Source organism: Lepidochelys kempii, chromosome 2, assembly GCF_965140285.1.
Source record: "Lepidochelys kempii isolate rLepKem1 chromosome 2, rLepKem1.hap1, whole genome shotgun sequence".
In the NCBI taxonomy this organism is placed as follows: domain Eukaryota; kingdom Metazoa; phylum Chordata; order Testudines; family Cheloniidae; genus Lepidochelys; species Lepidochelys kempii.
This window is the reverse complement of record NC_136381.1, coordinates 61756930-61784136: the sequence shown is the minus strand read 5'-3', so window position 1 is coordinate 61784136 and position 27207 is coordinate 61756930. Positions and strand designations below refer to the sequence as shown.

Genomic DNA, 27207 nt, shown 5'->3' with positions numbered 1-27207 from the left:
AAAAAGATTAACAAAATATGAAATGTGAAAGGCTAGACAAAAAGTTGTACTTTATAAAGTAGAAGCAGACATTTTAACTTATAATTTTAATATAGCAATCAAAGAAAATTCCAAATACTGTACAGTGAAGTGTAGTATAGTACACTATATACTGCTATAATACACTATTGTTACATTACAGATAAAAATCAAATGTAATTAGTACAGGAATCACAAATAAAACAAACCAAATGTGCTGGATAACAGCCAGTGCTGTGAAGATGGTACAATGCCTTATGCTAATTTATTTTTAATTCAACATGTAAAGCACTTACTGTTTAAAAAGATTTGTTTTCTAAATATATACACTATTAATGCTTATTTATACATATTTTAAATAGCATTACCTCCAAATAGTGCACTCTTTAGTTTCTTGGCAATAATCCTCATTAAAAATAAAATAAATCTGAAAATACCAATCATGTTTCAATCTTTTATTGCTCTACCACAGGCATAAGGGCTCAGAGGGAATTCTGCATTCTACAGATTTTATGCAACATCTTAAAATTTAAAATACTCAATAACTGATATTCACAAGCAAAACAACATTGAACAGATCACTACTGGTGTTCTTAAACAGGAGGCTCAACTTCATGTTAATATTGTACTACAAATGTATGTAGACTCCATAATTTAAAAAAAAAATGGTCAGGTGCCAAACAAATGTACAAACAACAATGGCATTTTCCTCAGTCATTCACATTTTGTTCAGTTATGTTGGAGCATAGTGCTTAAACTCCCACACTTCTAAATATTGAATTCTGAATTGTAATATCCAGCATTTCAGTGTGTTCCAAAGAAAAGGCAGAATTAGTGAGCTAGTCTTAGGGGGCAGTATAGTTCCCCCCACCTTCCCTTTTTTATCCATATTTTGAAGATTTTAAATTAAACACTTTGGTTTTAAAAAAAATACACCCTTTGTATGGAGTTAGCACACAGCTTTGAGCCAGCGTACTTTTGTGAAGTTTGCCAAAGTATTCTCTTGGAGGCTACAGAAACCTTGTTTAGACATTAACACAGCCATACCTAAATATCATCCTTACAAAGAGCTGTTTTATGTTCACATACTTGAGCTGTGGTTTTAAAAATTCCACGTAAGTACTAAACCACACAATAAATAGATGTGTAAAATAAAGGACTGCCTTTAATTTCAAATATGATCAGAATCCTTTAAATTCTGCTATATTTTTACATCTGATAATAGATACTATTTAAACTTGAAAAGCTCAGAAAAAAAATCCAACTGTATGAATGAGTGTCTTTGTGATTGCAAAAGAGAAGTTGTCCCAAAGAATATATTATAGTAACTAATGCAGCTTTTTAAGAAAGATACATCAATCTCTACTTCACTCAAGCAATGAAATTCAAATATTAATTCCCAGAGAATATAACACAGTAGCAAGTATTTATTCATAGCCAACCGTTATAACAATACTGTTAAAATCTTGCATTTGGCTGGAAAGCTAACTGCATGCTGTACTCCAGTGGTTTCCAGTATGCATACCGATACTGATTCAAAAGCATTTGTCTAATAGTCTGGATTTCAATCCCTACATTAGCAAGTCTTTGCACTGGGCCCTGGCATACTGCCACGGCCTGCCTTGCCTCTCATTCAAATTACATACATTAACCAGCAATGGAGCTTGGGATGCTCCAAAACTTAGTCTAATTTGTCAGGCACACTGAGTAAAAGTTGGCAGGCCCTGGCTGGGATAGTAACCGGTACAGTTGTCCCAAAACGTGGGAACCGCTACTCAATTTCACACTGGTGACTCTGTAGTAAGTACTAGTAGGCCTGATGATAAACAATACTGACTGATCTTTGCATCTTTAGAGAGAAGCTCTAGTCACACAGCTTTATTAACCATTATTATTTTACTAAAGCTCTCCTCCCACCAGCATGCCTCACCCCCTAAGCATTTTCCTGACTCTCTTAGGGAAAGATGACAAGCACACAAGTGGCAGAAAAACAGGCACGTATATCTCTCTCAAATTATATTTGCTTCTATTAGACCCACTAGAGTTCAAATGAAACACTCGCCCAAACTTACAAGTATCAGCGCTCTTTATTTAATTTCTTTCTTACGGATACACACCTCCCCAGGGCATAGATGAAATCTAACTTCATTTTGGATATGTTGGAAAGCCATCTCACTAAAAACACTGATGCTTAAATGCATCAGAAAGTTAACTGAAATAAAGAAAACTGCAAAGAAATATGCACATTTATTGCAAGCTTGCATAAAACTAGGGGAGCTCACATCAAGCTAAAAAATGAGCTTCAATTACAGTTCTCATGCATCCTGGAGTTCTAGGAACATTTAACTATACGTCCTTCATATTTCTTTACTTCACAAAGTGAAGGGTTCTGAGAGACATGATTTGTTAGACACATGACACTAATTGTGGGCCAAAAATAAAGAATGAATAATCTGCATCTATATAATTTCTGTTCATATAGGAAGGGTATGTGGAAAGATTTAACAAAATAAACCAAACAAAATCAAAATCAAAACTGCTCTGAATCTTCCTCTTCAAGCAATAAGATGTGCAAACACACACACTTATGCAGTCCCCCTGAAAATGCAATAGGTAGCTGACAGGTACACACCAGCCCTCTGAATAGGATTAAGAAAGAATGGTGTGTAAAATTTAAAAATGCATGGAAATACCTCAGACTCTCCCAACACCCTACACATACTTTACTTATGGGGAAGGTTTCTTTCTCTCGCCTTTTCCTTGAAGAGATTTTAGTGTGTGTTTAAGAAATTCTTATATCAGCTAGATTCTCTAAAATTCAAAGCCACCCATGTACCTCTTCTCTCAACCCCTGCTCATTTATAGTGATTTTTGGGAACACTATATGCTGCTAGTCCCTTTTTCTAACACCTCTCACCATGTGGAAGCTTGTGCTTTCTGTCTCCACATTCCATTTCTGTCTCTAGCCTCCAAACATCTAGGCTGCAGCAGTGGACATTAATACAACATCTGAGGTTATAGCAAGCTTCCAGCTGCTGCGTATGCATCCTATTTCTCATTGGATAAGCACTGTCAGTTAATCAATGCACTAGAGGTCAATTTTGGTGAAGTTTACTTCACGTATTGCAATTCTCAACCAAATAACTAAGTTAGCAAAAGGATATCTTTTAAATTAGCATTTATTCATGAAAAGGTGATTTTTATGTTTCATATGTAAGTAGTGCACTACCTTATTAAATATTTATTCCCTGTATGAAAAGAGAAAGCCAATATATGATGTTTTAATTACTAATAATTTAATGAAATTGGGACTATATTTGAAGTGACTTGCTTCAGGTACTTTTCCATATAAAAAATATGTCCTCCCTTAATTAGGGCATTCTATCATAACAGTGCTTAGAATTTGTTTCTGTTGATGTGACTATAAATGTAAAAAGTAAGGAGATATTTTTCTGAATACAAACATGTTTATAATAAAAAAACTTAGTATCTGTGGAACTAGTAAAAACCCATGTGCACACAGAAACAGACTTCAAGATCTAAATGTTCTAAATTCCTTTGAGGCTGTATTAACACCTTTTGCGTAATCCATTTTAGCTTAAATCAGAGGAAGCAGCAATAATGCACTTAAAATATGAATATACAAGTAGAAGGCAAAGTGAAATATCAATATAAAGATAAACATTCCATCTTTATGGAGCACGCACAGCGGCTGCTTCTTAAGAACTAGCACTGTAGACCTGATGAATATGCTACTTAAGCGGATACCAGCTTTATCATGAACTGATGCAGGGAAATTTGCATCACAAACTGAAGAGAAGCCAATAGAAACGGTAGTCTTTATGGGCATTGAAACAGTACATATTTCCTGTTTCCATGGAGTTTTAAAAATGAGCTTCTAGAAGCTCAACTATCACTGGAGAACATTTTAGGACAATGCAACTCATTCAAGAGCTATTTCTTTCTAGTGAATTCTGTTAATTCCTCATGCTCTGAAGATATTAGCCATTACTTAACTATAGCCACCACTTACCAGTGCTAATAATCAAAATCTTTAAGAACTGATTTGCTATTGATCTGTTGTAACTTCTTACAACACTTTCCAACCTCTCTCCCCTTACCCCAATATCAAAAAAACTGCATGGCAAAAAAGTGCATGCTATCACTTACTAAGAGAGCAATGAAATGGCTGTGTTGGCTCAGACAGCCATGCGTAACTGCACCGCATTCGCTTTGTCTTCATCTTACACTAAGTAGCCTTTTTTCTAATCTTGCTCAAATTGACAATATGCAGAAGTTAAAGAGAGCTTAATTATAGTTACTCTTATTCCAAGGTTCTGACAAGCACATACAGGAATATGGATGCAAAAGTGTTTAAATCTAAGGGAATGCCAGCATCATGTAATTAAAGTGTTGTATATATTGTTTTATGAAGTTTAACATACAATTTAAATTTCAGTTGCTCTTCTGAAATTAATATAAATGTCTGTTTACACTATAATTTTGAGTGGTCACAGACTTCTGGGATAACACATTAACTTTGTCAATTTTGTATTTTTTCTCTGTTCTAGCCTTTTTGGTAATCTCACATGGGCTTAAATTTTAAGACTTTCATAGAATTAAAATTACAAAACTTTCAATAACCCACATCTACAGCAGATATTCATCTCAGTGCATTTTCTAATAGCTAATTTACAGGTCACTGAGGGCCAGCTTGGGCAGCAGCATGGAATATTAAAAGCTATTGCCAGCCATACACTTGCTATCATGCACTGGATAAGAAGATATAATCTTTGAAACATACAAGATTTAATGACCAATCATTTTATGTGGCCCAGCCAACAAACATTACATTTGAACAGTAATCTCTATCCTCATCAGCTTTCAACCAATCAAGAGTGATCCATCGGCTCAGTTGTATTGGCAATCCCTGCATCTTGACTATCCATCTCCTCAGCCTCCTCAACAGAATTTCCTTTTTGTGCTTTAGGTCTTGTGTGGAATGTTGCTCCCATTGAATTTACCACATTGCCAGCAGTTGTTTCTGTATTTGAATGTTCAGTGCCACCTGTTACAGAAAAAGATTCTGGCAAATTAGCCTGAATGCTGCCAGTTTTAGGTGATGAACTCACTGCTTCTACTTTCCTTTGTGACAGATCGATTGATGCTGACTGCTCTGCATTCTGATCCCGCAGGTGTCTGTCCATTGATGCCTGAATAGAAGAAACCATTTCCTGTAACTTTTTTCGCTGTGCCTCAATCAAGGTAGGGTCAAGCTGCCTGCTGTCTCTCATTGTCACTACTCCAGGAGCTATGCGAATAAGCTCACTGTTACCAGAAGCAGCTGTGAATATAGAAGGCTCTATTTTAGTGGGACTGGGATTGAAGTCTGTTTCTGTGTTATGCTTTCTTAAAAGTGGTGTTTCCCTGGATTTTTGATCAAGTTGTTGGCTACTAGATGCAGTTCCCAGTGAGTGGCCCTTTCCTTGAAATGCAGTTACATTATGCAGTTGCTCAGACTTCTTTTTTACTACTCCACCACTACCTAATTTCAGAAGTCCATGTGAAGGACTTGATTCCCTGCTTCTTGAAGTAGCCTCTGCTCGTACTTGACTTAATGCCTCTTTAACCAAGTCTTCAACATCAGGACCAATAGGGAAGTGCCCAGCAGCATCCACACACAGCTCTAATCTATCTTCTGCTGCATTATACACAAAATTTTTACCAGGCAGATATGGAAAAGTACAGTGCTTGCCATCAGCCAGACCTATAGAAAAGATAGGGGGAAATCAATAGTGTTATTAATTAAAACCATTTTTTCTAAAAACATACTTATATTACGTAGTCAAATTCAAAATATTAGTTATGGTATCAGAAAACGGTAAAGTGATTATAGTAGACCTATTCAAGTGTGATCAGAAGATTTATGCAGGCTTTTCATGCAGTGACCACCACATTAGAAATAAACATTCTGTGCTGCTCTACAGCAAACACAAACATGCACCACAACAGGTTGGAACAAAGAATACATGGCAAGATATACAATTGTAATGTGTTGTTTGCTTACTCCACAGAGATGGCAAGGTATGAAGGTGAAAGCTGCAGAATATGCTTCCAGGATTCCAATAAATGCTAAGAACCAATATAACTAATGGATAGGCTGCAAACAGCTGATTTCAGGGAAGGGAATTTATTTTCAGAGAAGACTTCATTTTTAAATAATGCAGCCTTTGAACACAAGTTCTAAGTTTCAAGAAGCTGACTCTGATTTAGTGGTAGAGTATGTACTACCATACAGGATTAGAATTCAAGTCTGAATGCCAAAGGCTGGGTAATGCTTTTTAGGTAGCACACCGTCTGGAGGATGTCCCCCACTGAGGGCCCTATCTAGCCATTTTAGGAGCAGAAGGTGAAGTTTTCAAAAGCACCTAAGTGACTAAGGACCCGAAACTTCAATGAAAGTCAATATAACATAGGCTCCTACATGCCTAAAGCACTTTTGAAAATGGGACTTAGATGCTTTTAGAAATTTGATCCAGTGTCTTTTAGTACTCTCTCTCTCAGACTGTAAACTCTTTGGAGCACGGATTTTCTGTCTTTATAAATCAGACAGCACTGATCACCTTGGCAGCACTAAACAAACAAAAGATTGAGGGAGTTATATTAGCTGGAACAATAGTTATCACAACATGGGGATGAATAAAAGATAGGCAAATAAAGGGAGAATCCTCAAGCATCAGAAGACCACCTTCACAGGGCAAGGAAGAGAGTTATACAGATCACAGCGTACAATCATTTTCTGAAATTCTAGCAATTTTGAAGAGATCCAGTTTTCCTTAAATTGTTCTAGTGTCTTGTGTGTAGAGGCAGCACAGCTTAGGTTAAAGCAGCCAGTTTCATAAGAGCATCTACAGGATCCTAACACTAGTTTTGTTTATATTAAGTTAACATTAAATAACTATAAGACAGGGTTGAGTTGGGGATAGTCTAAAACAGTGTTTCTCAACCCATGGGCCATGACCCCAAAATGGATCACAAGAATGTATGAAAGGGTTGCAAACAAACTTTAAAAATAGATCATATTTGGATTTTCTTTTTAAAATAGATGCCACTTGTGCTTTACCGTATGTTAACACTGTGCATACCAATGGTATTACCTTTGGAGCAGCCTTCAGAGCTGGGCGGGATGAAGAGCAGCATGGTATCGTATGGTATTGCCACCTTTACTTCTACACTGCTGCTGGCAGCAGCTTTAACTTATTATTTTTATTGTTATTATTACATGTAGTGGATAAGAAGTATTTTGGGGCCAAAATACTTGTTTTCTACTTAAGCTATTTACTGGGTCAATATTGGCCATCAACATTTACAAATAGGTCCTGGTCCAAAAAAGGTTGAGAACCAGTGGACTAAAACATGTAAGTGTTCAATATAGAATGGCATGAGCCCACAAGAACATGACACATTTCCAGATGAGTATTACAAAGAGGCAGCAATTTGAAATAAGATTAACTATAAACTGAGGCTAGACAGAGGTAAAATGTCAAAAATTTTAGTCAATTTTTTCCAGCCAGAGACCTGTAGTAGATCTAAAAATCTAGCAACTGACACTGCAGTTAGACATCCACGGTTGGCCTGTGCCAGCTGACTCAGGCTCACGGGGCTCAGACTAAGTAGCTGTTTAATTGCAGCGTAGAGATTCCGGCTCGAGCAGTTGTCTGAGCTCTGGGACACTCCCACCTTGCAGAATCCTAGAACTCGGGCTCTAGCCTGAGCCAGAACATCTACACCGCAATTAAACAGCCCCTTTGATCAGATCAGATGGCACAGACCAGCTGCAGGTTTTTAAACTGCATTGTAGACATACCCCCAGTCACTTAAAGTAGGAGGGCAGGGAGTGTGTGCGATTAGGAAGGTTTCTATATCACTGGAATTGTGGGAGGATTTTAGTAAGCTGTGTTCCCGACAGCATTTAGGCCTCAATAATATGGATTGTAATAGTTAAATATCTTCTTCTCAGAAAGAGAAATGTCACTGAGCCACAGAATGATGTCTCAGTCCACTACATGCAGGGAGCCTACAAAGCGGGGCGGGGATGTTGGGGGGAGGGTTTTTTTTTTTTTTTTTTAAGAAACATAACATGTTATAAAACTATGTTTAGTGATCTACTGCTCCATTGCCCATCTGATTCTGCAGTGTTCCTGCCAGGGCTGGTTCAAGCAAGGTTGGAGCGCCATGCAGTCATTTTGATTGAGCTTCCAAGCTGTTGTGTGAAAGAAGGGGATACATCCTGGTCTCTCAGAGTGTTCCAGTTGTCACCACAGAACAGACTTGCATGAGCTATTCGGTGTTACATGTAGTGCTGGACTGTGAGCAATAAGACAGCATTTTAGTGCTGGTGGGGCCCTGTTGCTTAGGGACCATCCACCAACAAAGACTTTGCAGCACTGCCTGAGCCAGTTCTGTTCACTGCAATTCTCATATTAGACCTACAAAATTTACAATATCAGAAAAGCAGCAAAAATGGGCATTTTTGTGGCATTTCCTGTATATTCTCTTGCAATTCTTGGGGAAAAAAGCAGAAATTATTCAAGGGTAGAAAAATACAGAAAACCACTATTTCTTTATGTCAAACAGAATGAAGTCAAGCAAATATTTTGGTGGCATCAACAAAAAAGGCACTAAAATCATTTTAAATATGTTAAATTCATTGTTTCACATTGAACACAGAAAAGATGACGACAAGTATAAAAAGATGATCACTTATTACAGACCAAGTTAGTCAATATAAGGGCCTATTTGGCTGAAAATACCCTCCATTGCTACTGGTCCAGAGACCTGCAGCTGCAGAGAGATGGCAGGCCAAATTCGGTCTTCAGAAGAGCTACAAGCACACAACTCCCATGATGCCAATGGGAGATACACACCTTCACAAATAACCAAGAGCAGAATTTGGCCTCAAATTGTTACCCTCCTCAGTGGCCTCTAAGGGTTTCAGGAATTAAACATCTCTGTCTTTCCTACAGCGCAGTCAGACTTAACACACCTGGAGATACATATACACACACACAAATACATATACGCACACACACACAAATAAATCAATAGTGTCAGGTTCTTGACATGAAAATAAGAGGCCTCTAACACACATGCTCATGATATTTCCCAAATCTCTCAACTTGAATGGGTTCTTCCCTAACCCACTGAAGATCACTCATCTGGAGCGTATATGGACCCAGAGACATTACGCTCATTTCTGGATGACAGGATTGTTCCAGAGGTAAGCCTGATGAAATATGGAGCTATGCAGTTCAAGAAACAGTTCATATGTTTGAGTTCTTTCTTCCCTGTTTCTGTACCTTTCATCTAGTTTTAAGACTATTTCCATAACAGACTATTAACTCTGAATAGGTAGTCCTGCGGTTTGAAAGGCCATGGATAGGATCTGAGAGATTAACAGTATTTATACTCTACTATAAAACTTGATTTTGTATTACTATCACTTACAGAACTTAAAAATACATGCACTCCTGTTTCTCCAGTGAACTGATGATACAAAAGTTACAGCTTCAACTTCCCTCGCTCGCACAAAGGAGTAAGTTCCTTCACTGTGTATTACTAGTTACATAACCATAGCAATTTAAAATATTCATACCACTTCAAAGCGTTATTTGTAATTTAATGTTAATACTTATCCCATTTGCCTACCTTCTTAGACACTAATACTGGAAAAATAATTCATGGTAATGCAGCAACATTCAAATACAAAAGTTGTGTCTCCTCTCACTTTCTTTTCATGTTTCCTTAGTTGGCAATAGTGACTTCTGGGTCAGGCATTTCCTGTCAGTTAATCACCAGTTGGTGTCTGGCTTTAACGCAGGCCCTCAATTCCAGGTGGTTATTAATGAAGAAGGAACAATAATAACAGGAACTGTGGAAATGGCAGAAATGCTAAATGACTTTTTTGTTTCAGTTTTCACCAAAAAGGTTAGTAGTGATTGGACGTCTAACATAGAGAATGCCGGTGAAGATGAGATAGGATCAGAGGTTAAAATAAAGAAAGAACAAGTTAAAAATTACTTAGACAAGTTAGATGTCTTCAAGTCACTAGGGCCTGATGAAATACATCCTAGAATACTCAAGGAGCTGACTGAGGAGATATCTGAGCCATTAGCGATTATCTTTGAAAAGTCATGGAAGACCAGAAAGATTCCAGAGGATTAGAAAAGGGTAAATTCAGTGCCAATCTATAAAAAGGGGAATAAGGACAACCCAGGGAATTACAGACAAGTCAGCTTAACTTCAGTACCCAGAAAGATAATGGAACTAATAATTAAGCAATCAATTTGCAAACACCTAGAAGATAAGATAAGTAACAGTCAGCATGGATTTGTCAAGAACAAATAGTGTCAAACCAACCTAACAGCTTTCTTTGATAGGGTAACAAGCCTTGTGGATAGGAGCAAAGTAGTAGATACGGTATATCTTGTCTTTAGAAAGGCTTTTAATATGGTCTCACATGACCTTCTCATAAACGAGCTATGGAAATACAATCTAGATGGAGCTACTCAAAGGTGGGTGCCAGAGCTTAATTTGTGCCAGGGCTTGCCAGGACTGAGCCCCAGCACCTCTAGGCTTGGTAGTTCATAGCCCCAGCACCAATGGGCTTGGCGCATGAGTTATGAACGTAAAACAACTGCTTGAGTCCCGGCACTTCTTTCATTACAAATTAAGCATTGGTGGGTACATAACTGGTTGGAAAACCATTCCCAGAGAGTAGTTATCAGTGGTTCAAAGACAAGCTGGAAGGGCATATCAAGTGGGGTCTCGCAGGGATCAGTTCTGGGTCCGGTTCTGTTCAATATCTTCATCAATGATTTAGATAATGTCAGAGAGTACACTTAAAGTTTGCAGATGATACCAAGATTGGAGGGGTTGCAAGTGCTTTGGGGAACAGGATTAAAATTCAAAATGATCTGGACAAACTGGAAAATGATTTGAAGTAAACAGGATGAAATTCAATAAGGACAAATGCAAAACACTCCACTCAGGAAGGAACCATCAGCTTCATACATACAAAATGGGAAATGACTACCAATGTGGTATATGCCATCATGTGCCAGCAATGCCCCTCTGCCAGGTACATTGGCCAAACTGGACAGTCTCTATACAAAAGAATAAATGAACAGAAATCTGACATCAAGAATTATAACATTCAAAAACCAGTAGGCGAACACTTCAATCTCCCTGGACACTCAATAACAGACTTAAAAGTGGTAATTCTTCACCAAAAAAAACTTCAAAAACAGACTCCAACGAGAAACTTCAGAACTGGAATTAATTTGCAATCTGGACACCATCTAATTAGGCCTGAATAAAGACTGGGAGTGGATGGGTCACTACAAACACTAATTTTCCCCCTGCTGATACTCACACCTTATTGTCAACTGTTTGATATGGGCCACCTTGATTACATTGAACTCATTAGCACTACAAAAGTGATTTTTCCTCCCTTCTTGTCAACTGTTGAGAATAGCCCACTTCCACCTTAATTGAACTGGCTCGTTAGCACTGACCCCCCACTTGGTAAGGCAACTCCCATCTTTACATATGCTGTGTTTATTTATACCTTTCTACTGTATTTTCCACTCCATGCATCTGATGAAGTGGGTTTTAGCCCATGAAATCTTATGCTCAAGTGAATTTGTTAGTCTCTAAGGTGTCACAAGGACTCCTCGTTGTTTTTGCTGATACAGACTAACACTGCTACCACCCTGAAACCTGCATAGAATGGAGTACTGCAGAAAGGGATCTGGGGTCATAGTGGATCATAATCTAAATATGAGTCAACACTGTCCCAAAAAAAGCAAATATCATTCTGGGATGTACTAGCATGAATGTTGTAAACAAGACAAGAAGCAATTCTTCTCCTCTATGCTGCACTGATTAGGCCTCAGCTGGAGTATTGTGTCCAGTTCTGGGTGCCATATTTCAGGAAAGATGTGGACAAATTGGAGAAAGTCCAGAGAAGAGCAACAAAAATTATTACAGATCTAGAAAATAATGACATATGAGGGAAGATTGAAAAAATTGTGTTTGTTTAGTCTGAAGCAGAGAAGACAGACAGTGAATATGATAACAGTTTTCAAGTATGTAAAAGGTTGTTACAATGAAGAGGGAGAAAAATCGTTCTCCTTAACCTTTGAGGATAGGACAAGAAGCAATGGGCTTAAATTGCAGCAAGGGTGGTATAAGTTGGACATTAGAAAAAGCTTCCTGTCAGGGTGGTTAAAGTGGAATAAATTGCCTAGGGAGATTGTGGAATCTCCTTCATTGGATATTTTTAAGAGCAGGTTAGACAAACACATGTCAGGGATGGTCTAGATAATACTTAGTCCTGCCACGAGCGCAGGGGACTGGACTAGACCTCTTGAGGTCCCTTGCAGTCCTACGATTCTGTGATTCTATAATTGCCCAGAAATGTCCTCTCCATCAGCCATTGTTAAAACAAATTCACAAGCTACACAAAATATACCATTCTCCACAGCATAGATTAAACATGCAGAAAGATGGAAAACCAGAAAGAGACCAAGAATTAAGTTCAAAATAATGGGCATGAAATATCACTGAAGCATTAATGAACTTTACAGATTTCTGTAGAAGAGTATGGGATGAGTTGTGTGAGTTTATTAATCATAAATCATGCTCATTGTTGCAGGGCTGTCTCAAAGCAAAAACACATTTTTTTATACACTATGATAAACATGTATTTAACATACAATGAAGAGATGATTGATGTGGTACAGCTGTTTCAACCCAGAATCAAGAGTTTAGCGGAAATTAGTAAAACAGAATCTAGAAATAAATCGAGTGGTGAGAAAGCAGAAGAATGAGTGCTAATCGAGATGATGCCACAAGAACTAAGTTGTACTCTGAGTGCAAAGACTTGGGGAAGAAAAAACTAATATTTCAGAGAAGGAACTTAAAGAGAATCAGGTACTATTAATAGCATAACTTCTCAAAAGGAAACATTATTTCCCTTGTAGAAAGCTGTTTTCTCAGATTCTAAAATTAGTTTCTGAAGAATATAAATTTGTTCTATCTGCTTGCTTTGGTCTTCAGCATATCAAATTACTGGAATTTCCAACAATATATGAACATCCACTTCATATATGGAAACGAATTAACAATATCACCTATGCATTTTAGAGCACGAAGAACAGAACTTTGAAAGCCTTTATATAAGAAAAAAAAAATCACTATTTCCTCAGACTGCAGCCTCATGCCATGCAAAGCTGTGAAAACCATGGCACTTAAACCCAGTTATCTTGCATTCAGCAAAGAAGAGCAGCTAACATACGGAAACTATTTTCCTTAATTATGCAGCTCAGGAAGCTTAACTGGAGATACATAGCTAGGGCCCTACCAAAGTCATGGCCATGAAAAACACACCACGGACCATGAAAGCTGGTCTTTTGCGTGCTTTTACTCTATACTATACACATTTCACAGGGGAAACCAGTTTTTCTCAAATTGGGGGTCCTGACCCAAAAGGGAGTTGCAAGGTTATTTTAGGGGCATCACAGTATTGCCACCCTTACTTCTGTGCTCCCTTCAGAGCCAGGCACCCAGCTCTGAAGGCAGCGCTCTGCCAGCAGCAGTGCAAAAATAAGGGTGGCAATACCATACCATGCCACCTTTACTTCTGCGCTACAGCCTTCAGAGCTGGGCAGCCGGAGAGTGGTGGCTGCTGACAATGGCCCAGCTCTGCAGGCAGCAGCGCAGAAGTAAGGGTGGCAATACCATACGATGCTATCCTTACTTCTGCACTGCTGCTGCTGGTGCCGGCTCTGCCTTCAGTGCTGGGCTCCCAGCCAACAGCCGCCACTCTCCAGCTGCTAAAGGTAGCAGTACTGCAAGCCCCCCTATAATAACCTGGTCACCCTTCCCCCGCCCACACTCCTCTTTGGGTCAGGACACCTACAATTACAAAACCATGAAATTTCAGATGTAAATAGCTGAAATCATGAAATTTTCAATTTGTAAAATCCCATGACCATGAATTTGACCAAAATAGACCATATAGGGTAGGGCCCTATACATAGCTGTACAGAGACAATTTTAGAATGAATACTCTGGGTAACTTTCCTTCATGACTGTATAATTTCGCTGGAAACAGCTACCAACATTCATAACCTCAAAATATTTTACACAATTAGCAGGCTTACTGCTACTGGAAAGCATCCCATACATAATTACTTTATTATACCCAGATTAAGTTTTAAAATAAGTATTATTTAGTCATATAGACTATCTTTAGGTTCCTACATTGTGCCCATCACTATGGCATCTGAGCACAGTACTTCTATTAGTAAGAATGTAGGGAAGTTACAGAAAAGGCCAAAAACAGTGTTCCGTTGGCCATCAATGTTGGGGTTTCCTCTTCACTGCTGGTTTCTTCTGCAACCTAAGCAGCAGTATAAAGTGCAGCTGCAGACTCTGAAGTGCTAACGTTCCAGTTGAATCAATACTTTGAGGGGGAAGCATGGGTGGTCACAATGGAGGTGTGATTTGGTCCAGATTCTATGGGATTTTCATACTCTTAACACTTAGCCACTTATAGCTGGTTCCCCTTCTAAGGTGTAAGAATTTCAGAATCCTGCCAAGTGCTATGCCATTTTAAGGAGAAAGTTTCTTGCAGAAATTCAGAAGGGCTGTTTCCATGACCGAGAAAGACTGATTTCAAGTGACTAAACAAATCTGCTCCACATGACTAACAAAGAACCGGAGCCAGTTTGTAATCCTACAAACAACTGTTGGTAACCCCTTTTGTGAATCACAACCCATATGTTGAGAACCCCTACTCTAAAAAATTACAAAGTAGCATTTGAAGAAATAGAAGCATTTATTCAAGCTACCATGAAAACCAACTACCGGTTGGTTCAGTTTATATGGTTGCAGTTCCTGTGTTAAAGATAGTGAAAGAAAGTTAATATGTACCTGGTGCATATTAATTGTGTTTTTAAAACAGAGCAAACAAAAAGACTTGCTAAACCCTGGCTTTTTGGACACTTCTAGACATCAGCATCTAGACATGCAAGTTCCAAGCCTAGGCTCTGGAATTTCCATGGTTCAGCAGTCACAGATCTAAATTTTTGATGCGTGAAGTCCTACAGATTTAAATAATTTTAACCTGAATATATTGTTTAAAATGTTGTTTTCTCAAATAGCATGTTTTTTACTTCATTGTCCCCCATTTTGGAACTTTACTAATTTTTTCCATTTAATTTATTCTAAGAAATGAGGGAGCACTAGAAGTTGATATGGCATTACTAAATTGAAAGAAAGTGTTATGGCAGTGCAGTCCAAGATCTTGGCTATATTTAAAAATACAAATTAAGGATGCTCGAGGTGCAAACACCTCAGTATCAATTTTCTCATTCTTCATGATTTGAGAAGGTTCATGCCAAGATTTTAATAATTTTAACCTCAAAGTTAGAAACAAACTGTACCCGTAGTTTTCTTCATTATGCTGTAGAACACCCCACCCTGCTGAAACAAGTGAGGAAGCCCCTTTGCATATGACCAAACATCTTCTCCTGTAAGACAAAAAATAGAGTAATAGTTAGAAGCAAGCAGTCATGTTTAGTGATACAGGGTAAAATTTTCAGTAGTCAGTGTTTAATTTATGCCAGGGCTTACCAGGGCTGAGTCCCAACACCTCTAGGCTTGGCCGTTCATAACTCTGGCACCTCTGGGCTCGCTGCATCAGTTATGAATGTAAAAAAATTGCTTGAGCCCTGGCACTTCTTTCATTACAAATTAAGCACTGTCAAGAGTGTCTAAGTGATTTAGGAACTTAAGTCCTATCAATAAGCCTTAGGACTCCAAGTCACTTAGGACGTTTTGAAAAATTTTACCAACAGTCCCGACACAAGTACTCGTCACACTTAAGAACAAATAGAAAGGAAACATTAACCCTGCTGTCCCAGCCATCTCGTAACTCAGGTGGCATGATTTTATATCTCATTTAAAGGATGCCACCTTTAACAGGCCACCTCTTAGGACTGTAGAGAAGCAACCTAGTCTAACAGGACCATGCAAGGGTCTGGCATCCCAGAAACACTGGTTTCTGGTCCCAGCTCTGCCAATGATTTATGAAGGGAGCCTGGCAAGTCAGTTAATCTCTCTGCTTCTATTTCCCATCTGCAAAATAAGGAAAATGCCAACCACTTACCTGCCTCATAGGAACAAGAAGCAATTTAATTAGCATTGTACTGTGACCAACTAGGTCAACTGACATTATTACTGCCCTATCTATATTTAGTATCAGCCCAAATTCTAGAGTGGAACTTGAACCCAATCTTCTGACCCAGAAACAAACTAACTGGACAACTGATTTTTTTTGAGAGAGATAATTCACTTTTTTTACTTGGTACTGAACATTCTAAAAAAGTGAAATGGAAAAGTATTCGGAGACTTAAAAAGGAAAAAAACAATGTAAGAGCCTTCTTCTGCAGATCTTGCATCATAAACAGCCATGTATTTCTCTGTCTTAAATCTCCATCAAATCCTGTCAGCTGAAGCAATGTCAAATAATAAATAGCACCAAGGAAATAAGTTAACTATATCTGCTATTTGGGGAGACAGTATGCATGAAACATGCCATAAAATATCACCCTTCAATACTTTTTCAGTCAGTAGGGGATACAAGCTAAAATGCAAAGTAAGGTAAACTAGAGAGTCACATACTTCATAGCTTCTTTAGGCTGAGCTCATTGCCCACACCAGGTGCTTCTTGCATTCCTCCACGTCCCACCTTGTTCACAAGCTCCATGTGTGCTAACCTCCCATCCCCTTAATTTCAGGGACTCCCTGCAATTCCCTCCCAACCTACCCATGCTAAGAGCTCCCTTCTTCACCACATGGCAGGTGTTCTATGGGTCACCCATTATGCCAGGTGGGCATAATGGGTGGACAGGGGCTCCACGCATGTCCCAGGTGGACAGGGGCTCCACGCATGTCCCATTCTCCCAGTCCTACTTTCTCCTCCACTCCCATTTTTATTTCTTTTCTTTCTGTTTGGGAGAGAATATCATGTAGAGTGGCAGCATTTTAAAACTACTGGGAAGAGAGGCAGAGTTGAGATGGTGAGGTATTGTTATGCTAGAAGTTGTTAATGGCTGTGATCTATAGACCCTTACAGAGGGGGTTGAAGCTAATGCTCAATGTGTCCACACCCACCCTTTGCTTTTTCTGATTTTCACAAAAAACAATTGGAGTCTGACAACTGATGCCTAGACCATTCCCTGAAATTTTGGAATTGATTAGATATACTGTTCAAAAATTATCATGTTACAAATAGATAGAAATGCCATTGAGTTGAGCCAGAAAGCCTCGGTTCTCTCAGCCAACAAATAGGATGACACACTATTGCTTCTGTTCAAATATTTTCTCTCCTATTTTTTTTTTAAAATCCTTTCAATCAGAGAAGCTGCCACTACTCTTTCAGAAGCAATTATATTAGAAGATTTCACAGTTCCTGCAATGCAGCTCCACAAATCTGCCATACTTTCAAAGTGCTAACACAGTATAGCTATATCTAGGCAAGTGTTAGGTGAGCGCAACATAGCACTAGGAGAAAGCTCTCCCAGTGCTATTAAAAAAACCCCACCTCCAAGAGAGGAACAGCTACCAGCGCAGCTCCTTGTGCTGGTGCACTGTCTACACTGGCACTTTGCAGTGCTGAAACTTGCAGCGCTCGGGGGGATGTTTTTCACACCCCTGAGCAAGAAAGTTGTAGCGCTGTAAAGTGCCAGGGTAGACAAGCCCTTAAGTTACCTGAACAAAAATGTTAGCAGCCAGTAGAAAAACGATCTGATATTTACAACTCACAGCTTTGCCACGATCATGAACTATGACACTGTAAGCTCTTTGGGGTAGAGAGTGTCTTTCTGTTCTGTTTGTACAACGCCTAGCACATTGGGGTTCTGGTCCATGACAGACTCCTAGGTGCTATGATAATACAAATAAATAATAATGCTATTCTAAAGACAACAATCCAAGATAATATTCCAAATTTTAATCAATAAGGTTGCAGAATGTATATGAACTAAAATAGATTCTGACCAAATAAAATGGCTTTAATGCCATACTTCCATATCCATCAGCTTTTATGTTAGTTTGAAATCAAACAGTTTAACACTTCAGCAAATTCCATTGCACTTCTTAAACAAACTCACTTAAAAAAAAGTGTATTTTCTGTACTCTTTGTAGTCAAAGGCTGAACTGTGTTTTTTGCGCAAATGTTCCAGAGGTCATCCTCTGGCTGAGACCAGAACTGGCAAATTTCATCCTGGCAGGTGAAAGTTATATGCAACTCATACATGCCCTTTACAATGAAAAATATTTATGCAACCTTAACTATATGTCTGCTATATTGCTGCTATAAAAAGCTGCCCCTACTTAAAAAAAAAAAAAAAAAAAAAAGAGGTAAGAGGAAGTTTGAGAAGGGCTGGTAGTTGATGAGGTTTTCAAATCAAGAGGAGTGTTTCTTGATTCTAAATACCTGTTCAAAACTATCAGATATCTAGTATCCCAAGTGAAGCACTGATGGAGACTGTCAATGGGGGCCCAATGTCTCTTTGGCTGGTTTTTACTAAAGAACATAAAGAACATGGAACCATCTCATCGATCAGGGGCAGGCAAACTTTTTGGCCTGAGGGTTTCCGAAATTGTATAGAGGGCTGGTTAGGGGAGGCTCTGCCTCCCCAAACAGCCTGGCGTGACCCAGCCCCCGCTGCTTCTCGCCCCCTGACGACGACGCCCCCTCTCCCTCCCCCCCTCCCCGGACTCCTGCCCCATCCACCCCTCCCTTCTTCACCACCTCCCTGTCCCGACCTCCCCTGGACCCTCCGCCCCGACTGCCCCCCCCCGCCGCCCTATCCAACCCGTCCTCTGGATGTGGCCTGCGGGCCGTAGTTTGCCCACCTCTGTCATAGATGGTTGCTCATCTCTCTAAGTGCACCCCAAACCTTGGATAGGTTAAAAAAATACTATAAATATTCTTGTTTTATATATACTCATTTTCATTTAGGCTAGGATTTTTAAAGGAAAATAAGGGAGTTAGGAACCCAAATCGCATCGAAAGGATTTGAATTTATTTCCCATTGGTGCTTTTGAAAATCACCAAACATTAAGCTACAGACTTGTGCTTTATCTAATGCACTATTATAAAGAAAAGCAAAATTAAATTCATATAGTTGCTCTTCACTGTATAAAAAGACATATTATGATGAAATTTAAATGTTCCCTTTACTGTGTTACTAACATTAACATATAATTAAAAAAGAAGAACATTTTAAATGTACTTTTCACCCTTAAGATATGCTGCATTTATTTTTTGAATATTAACCTTGGTCAGTAAAAAACTCCTAATAGTTTCACTTTGTTTCTCATTAGTTTTGCTTCCCAGTTGTTACACACTACAGCATTCTTGCTGAGTTCACAACACTGCCAGGAAATAAAACTTCTGTTTCCATTTAATTAAGATGTGGTCCTAACAATTCTGCTCATGTTAAATTTAACCACCTTTTTATTTCTTTTTTTAACTATCTAGATTGTGTATGAAGAGAGTCTAATTGCAAGGAGTATGAATAATGCCTCTGAATCATAGCACATTTAGTGCATCTTACACTTGTGCAGTTATTGATTAATTACAGCAAGGCAGAGCTTCAAAAATTAACAACAGTATCAATTAACCTAGGGACCAAGGCTACTAATCATGACGAAAAATTGCCTCCTGAAATTTAAAATGACTAACATTTGTGCACTGTTCATTCTGTATTGTATTTAGGTTTGGCAGAATTCAATTTTTTATTTTAAATAATTTTGACAGATAAACATCTGCTGCTGCCCCATGTCAGATGACTTGGGCTCGCAGGGGTCAGGCTAAGGGGATGTTTAATTGTGGTGTAAACATACAGGCTCACGGTGGAGCCCAGGCTCTAGGACCCTCTGAGGAGGTGGGACACAGAGCTTGGGCTCTAGTTGAGCCCAAACAGCTACACCACAATTAAACAGCCCCTTAGCCCTAGCCCTGTGAGGCTGAGTCAGCTGACAAGGGCCAACTACGGATGTTAAATTGAAGTGTAGACATACCCTTTATGGATCCAGAGCACCCCTCTGCTGCTCAGAGCTTTCCCAAGCAGCAGCAAGCTGAAATCATGATTGCCCACAGGGTTCTGAGTAACTAATACATTGATAACTAATGAAATATAATTTTGACTCTGCTGCAGCTTGGGAACGCTATGACCAGCAGCAATGCAGGCATTATAGCTGTGTAAGGCTTAAGACAGACAGTACTGTATCATTTTACACTCTGTTCATATTTGGAAGGTTCTATTCTTTCCAGTCTCTTAAGAACTTGAAACTTTTTAAACTAAAAGCTTTGATTTTGCAGAATTAAATGGCATTCAGCCAGGAAAGATTCCTGTTTGCCCCAAGCAAATGGATTTTTGAAGCACTGCAGCAAAGGAGCTGCTTAGTTTATACGTTCTTTTATGTAACATTAACAAGGACTATATATCAGGGAAGCACAAGGATGGAGAAGAGAGCTCACACCATAGTAGTGTCAGCCATACGAAGAAACATATGAAAGGATTGTGATGTTTTAATGAACAGATCTCAGATGGGAGGAAGAAAATGTATCATCACATCTGGACAGACTCATTTTAGTGGCACTGTAATGCTATTTGCAATTCAAGTATTAGCAAGTTACCTTTGGGGTCTATACATTTGTCCTGTGTTGCTGGGTTAGGTTCTTTTCAATGCTCAGAAGATGGGTTTAATAAAACAGCATATTAATCTGGCAGATCACACAATAGGATTTAGAAACTCCCTCAGGACTCCACATATCAGAGATGATACTCGTAGTAATATGTTGGAGTATGCTGATTACACAGTGGTTATGGATTCCTTAAGAAAAGACTTCTGCACTTCAACTTCAGATATGGCTGCAAGAATGACAGCATTGTATTCTCAGGAAGTATATGCACCTGCTTTCTTTCAACAACAGAAATGAGGCAGCCTAACCTATATTTATTTTATATATATATATATATATATATTATATATATATATATATATATATATATATATATATTTCAATGACACCCCAACAGTCAGTTCATGCACTGGGAGGAGAGGACACAAAACAAAAATCAGCTACTTGAGCTTTCAGTTTAGGCCTGTCTACACAAAGAAGTTGCCTCACTTTAACTAAAATCAGTTTTAAAATCAGTTTAGTTAAACTAGTACAAGTCCCTATATTGACACACTTAGTAGTTTAAACCTGGTTATATCCGCTTATCCAACACCTGCTAATTTACCAGCACAAGCCAAACCCATCTAAATAGGTTTAAACCTGACTTGTGAGAGAACACAAAGGGTTTTGCAATGGTTAAACTAAATTGGTTTAAAAAGACACCTTTAGTTAAACTGCAACTCTGTGTTTAGAGTAGGTCTTTGGGAACAGAAAGTAGTTCCTGTGTGTGGTGTGGGCTTCTAAATTTCAAGCCAGGCAAAAACGAGGGAGAAAGCCAGGGCCAATTTTTCACAGATCAGATATAAAGCATAAAGCAAAAGTCCAAAAAAATAATAATGCAAAGTGTCCAGTTTAAAGTTCTGTAAAAAACATCACAATTTAGAAGTTAGTTGAACACAGCATAAATGCTCCAGAGATCGCTGGTCAAGATCTTTAATTAACTTGTTGATCTAGAAATACTTGCACCAAAAAGAGCTTTCAGTCACTCAAATAGGCTGAACTGGTGCTCCTTCCATTGAAAAGCCTGGACATGGTTTCCCCCAGTGTCGAAGAAAAGTTTTCCAGCATCCAGAAAGACCAACAACAGATTTTCCAAAATGGATTTTCCTTGTAAGCATGAAAATGTAAAACAATTTTCAGGCATGTCTTTTCTCTCTCTACCTCGTCTAATCCAAGTCCATCGGATTTTATTGGCAAGAGCAAATATTATGCTATCCTCTCTCACTCTGTAATAAGAGAAGCACAGACTCTTCAGACTTTGTAATACTGTAGCTAGGTGGCAACTATCATTTATATAGCATGATGGCTGAAAGCATCACATCTGAAATGCTCACAGTCCCCTGCATCCCAAGAATACTACACACTTTTCCTGCGAGAAATTAAAAGAATTGTTTTCATAACATTGTTTGAAGTCTTAGCTGCCTGATCAATTAATGAATGGAACTAATAATAGAGCTGTAATAGAGTAGCAAGCAGTCAGTTGTCAGCACAAATTCTCTCCAGAAGTCATTAGAATAAAGTATGGTTTTGATCAGAAGAGTGACTATGTAAAAATAGCATCTTACTCAATGACTTTGTTCTGTGTAATCGGTCATAGCTGTTTACTTTTTAGAGAAAAAATGTGTCTGCTACCATTTATTCTATTAACACTGAAAAGAGAATACAGCCATAAGAGAGTGAGCTGGATTCTTTTTCTAGCTTGTTCATCAACAAAACTGTTAACAAAGCTCCAAATGCAGAATCTTGAACTAGTGATGTAGTCTCTGATCCCAGGCTGAGCTTGCAGTGTTCACAATTTAACACTATTTACTTGTAAACAAAGCAGGTTTGATACAGAAATCATTGGAACAAATGTAAAATGCCAGAGTGCTTTTTTGAGTGTCAGTTATCACTGCATTTTCAAGAGTATTTTCTGGGGATCTTGTTATACATTCTGAGTGGGTATTTTAGGGCTCCATCTTAAAGGAAAGGAGTTTTTAATCAGACTATTCCAAAATGGGCCCTTGAGACACATATGACAACCTAATGTCTCAGCTAGTGGTTCAAAATGCTATCATACAGGAGATCTGGGTGTAGTCAGACTCATAAGAAATGAAAATAATAAGGTGTAGGCCTCTGTCACTGCACTCTCCGATTATGAAATTGTTTTGTTTTTAAATATCACGTTTTACTTTCTATTAGCCAAACTAATTCCCCTCAAGCAAAGGAGAAGGCCCATTCCAAACAAACACTCGAAATATTACTATTCTGTGTGCTTGTCCAGCTAATGTACTACAGTGAACATTGTACTTCCTGGAAATAAGTAAGAGGAATTGTTGCACTGAGTTATTCAAAGCCATTTCAGCTTAGCACACTGGTACATTAGTGGGACAAAAACAGAGCAGAGAATGGGAAAGAGGAGGCAGAACAGAAGAGAAAAACAGAAATAAATAGAAGAAAGGAAAAATAAAAACTAACAGTACTAGAAACAGTCTTTCTTGTCAGCCACCAGAAAAGTTTAGACATCAGGAAGGGAGAGTAACATTGAAAAACACTTGAGTCATCTGAGCCCACTTAGGAAAAATGAAAATAAGATGACAAGAAAAAGGAAGCAGAGAAGAGTCCCTTCTTCTGGCATTATGACTACCTCAAATTCACATTTTTCAACTGTTTTCAAGTGAAGCTTCTCCAACTTACTGGTTAATTTGGGACTCAAATATATTCAGCTTCTTTCTTTGCTATCTATTGCTTCTCCTCTGCTTACATTAAGCCAATTACAATACTAAACTACTGTTCCTCACTATGTTTCAGTCTACATATAAAATTGCACCAACTTAGTCTAAGGTGCAATGTTGCATTGACTTAACTGACCAGCGCAACCTTTTATATGGCAAGCTGTAAGGCTTTATCTCTGTACAAAATTAAGAGTTTAGGTAGCATCCAAACTTCCAATTATACAAAAGCTCACTATTTTCTTCTCATCCCCTTAGCCTACATCCATCCTTGCATCCTCTGAAGTCTGGGTGGGGGTGGGAAGAGTAACTTATGTATACACCACATCTTACCTTCAGAAGGGACTGGGGGGAAAAAAAACAGAATGAGCTCAGAGAGGGCTCCACAAAGACACAGAGTAGAAGGTATTTTCTGTATTGTGTTAAAAAAAAATATGAACTATAGATACCTCACAAGGCAAATTAAATAAAAATTAAAGTTAGTCTTACCCATTAATGTTGCTAGAAGACACAATGAGTACATTTCTTTATCAACTTGCTCTTGCAACTCCTTGGAAGATATTTTACTGGTTACTGCAACATCTTCACGTTTCACAGCATGGGTTGAGGGTGCTGAAGTAGACTGACTGCCTTCTTCCTTACCTTTGAAGATCTCTATAGTTATTTTATCACCATGCTGCAAGGGAACTGGCTCGTTTTCCATTCCTTCCTTGGGTGGCAGAAGCTCTTTGGGAGGAAAACCATAGCGAATACATTGCAAGTATGGAGGAATATTAAATTCTCTGGCTATACTTTCCTGCAGCTCCACGAATGTGGTTGTGGACTTCAATGTAAGCATAGACTGTCGCCCATCATTTGTTGTTATTCGGATCTTCTTTTCTTTTGTGGAAGTTGGAGAATAAGGGCTCTTTGTAGGAGTAGCAGGAGCAGATGATGGCCCATCACGAACAGTGCCAGGGGAAGTAGTCCTAGGTTGCCCTTTTTGTTCTTGTTTTAATTTTTCAGTTTTCCGTTTCTGCATTACAGAAGCCTGGTCTGCAATGTTCTGTTGAATAGTTCTTTCAGTTTTACTCATATTTAACTCTTCCTTGTGCAAAGTTTTCATTTTCTGTCCAGTGAGAATAATTTTGGTTGGAAGTTGCGAATCTAAGTCTTGTCCTTGTATATCATCAGCTCTTTGCGCATGAGCACTATCAATATTTACAGGAGTATAATCATCAGGGTTCTTTTTGGCAGTCTGATGTAATATTGTATTAACAACTTTCTGAACAAGAATCTCACTACCAAATTCACCAGGAAAATGTTTGGTAACAAGTTTCATTGCAACATCATACACGTTACTGTTAAGAGTTGTATCACTTTCATACTGGAACCAATATACAGTCTCTCTCACCACTCTTCCACCCCATTCTAAAGTAATAGGAAAGGCTTCAGGGAGATTGTCATATTCTTTACCATCCCAATAGTGTTTGAATCCACAGCCACATTTGCCACCAGTGGATCTAGCATTAGTTCTGTCCCCATCCAGATACACAACAGATCCATCTCCCCTGACACGACGCACCAAGGTACCATGACACCAGTTACAAGCAGTCAAACTACTCAGACTGTAGTCTGGTACCAGGACATCCTTCACAGAATTATAAGAGCACACCAAACTGTTCAGAGGGAAGCTGTAATTTTTGTCAGGCCTCAGCTGGCCATGGGTACTTTTGGCCAGGTTGTACAGTTTCCCTCCTGGAGCCAACCACTCTGGAGGAACATGAAGCTCTGAAAGGGCACCACAGATTAGACACTTGTGAAGGCGGTTGTCCATCACTGCTTTTTTGGCAGCTGCAGTAACGTCTTCAGGCTGAACTCCTATTACACCAGTCCTTCTGTAAAAATACTGATGTACATCAGCTACTAAACTGGGATGAATACCATGCTTATTCATGAAAACTTCTTCCATTGCAGCAACCAGCCTCAGTAAGTATTTGTCTTGCAAACTTCTATCTCCTCCAATCACACAACCATCCTCCTCCAGTTTGATGTACTTTTTGATGAGATCCTGAGGAACTCCCCAAGCTTTAGGAAGTAATTTCATAGGCAGTTTAGGTAAAGCAGCACCTTTTATTCCAACCAGAGGAATATAATGGTTACGTCCAGAGCTACTCCATGCAATACAGATAGGTTTGTTCAACATGCCATCTTTTCCCATGCATTTCTCTACCGGTACCAGCCCAGGGAGGAAAGTGGCTGAGTAATCTCCAGAACTACGCATTCCACTCAAGGAATCCAACAGGATGATGGGCCGGTGAAGCACATTAGCCAAACCAAAGATGTGAATGTTTCGCAGACCCAATGGCACACCTTCTGGAGGGACAAACAAAGGGTCACACTCATTGATTATGTCCTCCCACTCTACCGCGTCAATGAAGTCGTGGAAGAGAGCCTTGTAGCGGCTCAGGTTCTCCTTGAAGTGCTTCTTCAGGTTCTCCCGGAGCGCATGCCAGAACAGCTCCCTGCCCACCAGTGCCCGTGAGACAGCATGGACCAGGCAGTGGCCATCACCATCCACATGAACAGGGATCAAGCAGTCCTGGCTGTTGTTGGCTTTCTTGATGTCCTCCAGGGTGTCATGCAGGTAGAGGAGGCTGCCAGAGCGGTCCTTGCCATAGCCCATAGTGTCGACATGCTCAGGCTCGATGAGGAAGGCACGGTCGCCCAAGAGGGCGCAGTCAAAGACATCCCCCTGGTTCATCTCGGTGAGAAGCTTGGCCTTGCCCGTTTGCTTGTCCATGCCGTAGCGAGCCAGGATGGGGGAGAGCAGCTTGCAGTGATAGTTGGACAGGCCCATAACTTTGACCAGCTCCGTGTTCTTCCTGGGGGGGCCCCCGCCGCTCACCCCCAGCAGCGCGTTCCGCAGCAGGTTGTGCAGCACCAGGTCCGGATCCGTCACCTCCTCCACCCCCAGCAGCTGCCGCTGCTCGTGGCGCTGCCCGCAGTCCGTGCACTCGATGCTGCCGCTGCTCAGCGGCCCGTGGGCCGGGAAGAACAGGCGCGCCTGGCAGCTGGGGTCCGGACAGGTTCCGGAGAAGATGCGCCGGTCCCGCTTTTTCGAGACAGGCTGCGGCTGCTGAGGAGGCGGAGGAGGCAGCGGCGGCGGCGGCGGTTGGGACATCGCTCCGCAGTGAGCAGTCTCCCCCCTAGGTTCTCTCCCCTCACAAGCTCATCCCCTCGCCTCGGGTAACGGCCGGAGCCCGACGGATTCCGCCCTTTCCCCCAACCGCGGCGCAGCGAGCCCCCCACGGAACGCGGAAGCAAGCCACCGGCACTAGCGCTTACTGCTTCTTCACTGCCCCGGCCGTTGCCCGCAATGCAACGGCCTTCCACGCAGACGGCGCAGGCGCGGCGGCGCTCAGCCAGCCGGAAATTGTAGTCTTCTCTGTGGAGAGGGGCCAGGGTGTGGGGAATAGGAGATTGGGTGGTTCCAGAACTACAAGTACCGTCATGCAATGCGTTGGGAAGGGGACGGGAGGGAGGAGAGGTAGGCAAGATTGGCTCCCAATGGTTTCTGGGAGATGTAGTCTTTTGTATTGGTCACCGGGTCGGCCAGAGAGGAAGCTTGTGGAAGAGGACACAATGCCTAGAATGCTTTGCGGCTTCCTGTTT

The 27207-nt window shown here is 39.9% G+C and overlaps 1 protein-coding gene across 2 annotated transcripts; it reads right to left on the bottom strand.

Annotated features, from left to right (window-relative positions):
- Positions 1–458: 458 nt before the first annotated feature.
- On the bottom strand, positions 459–26915 carry VCPIP1 (valosin containing protein interacting protein 1). Of its 2 annotated transcripts, XM_073330991.2 has the most exons (3): positions 24043–26915; positions 15531–15617; positions 459–5785 (listed from the first exon to the last, which is right to left on the bottom strand). In XM_073330991.2, the coding sequence occupies exons 1-3, from the start codon at positions 26714–26716 to the stop codon at positions 4911–4913; spliced, it is 3636 nt and encodes a 1211-aa protein (XP_073187092.1). In that variant the 5' UTR covers positions 26717–26915; the 3' UTR covers positions 459–4910. The 2 variants fall into 2 exon arrangements, with proteins under 2 accessions (XP_073187092.1, XP_073187093.1); XM_073330992.2 differs by lacking the exon at positions 15531–15617.
- Between the last annotated feature and the right edge of the window lie 292 nt (positions 26916–27207).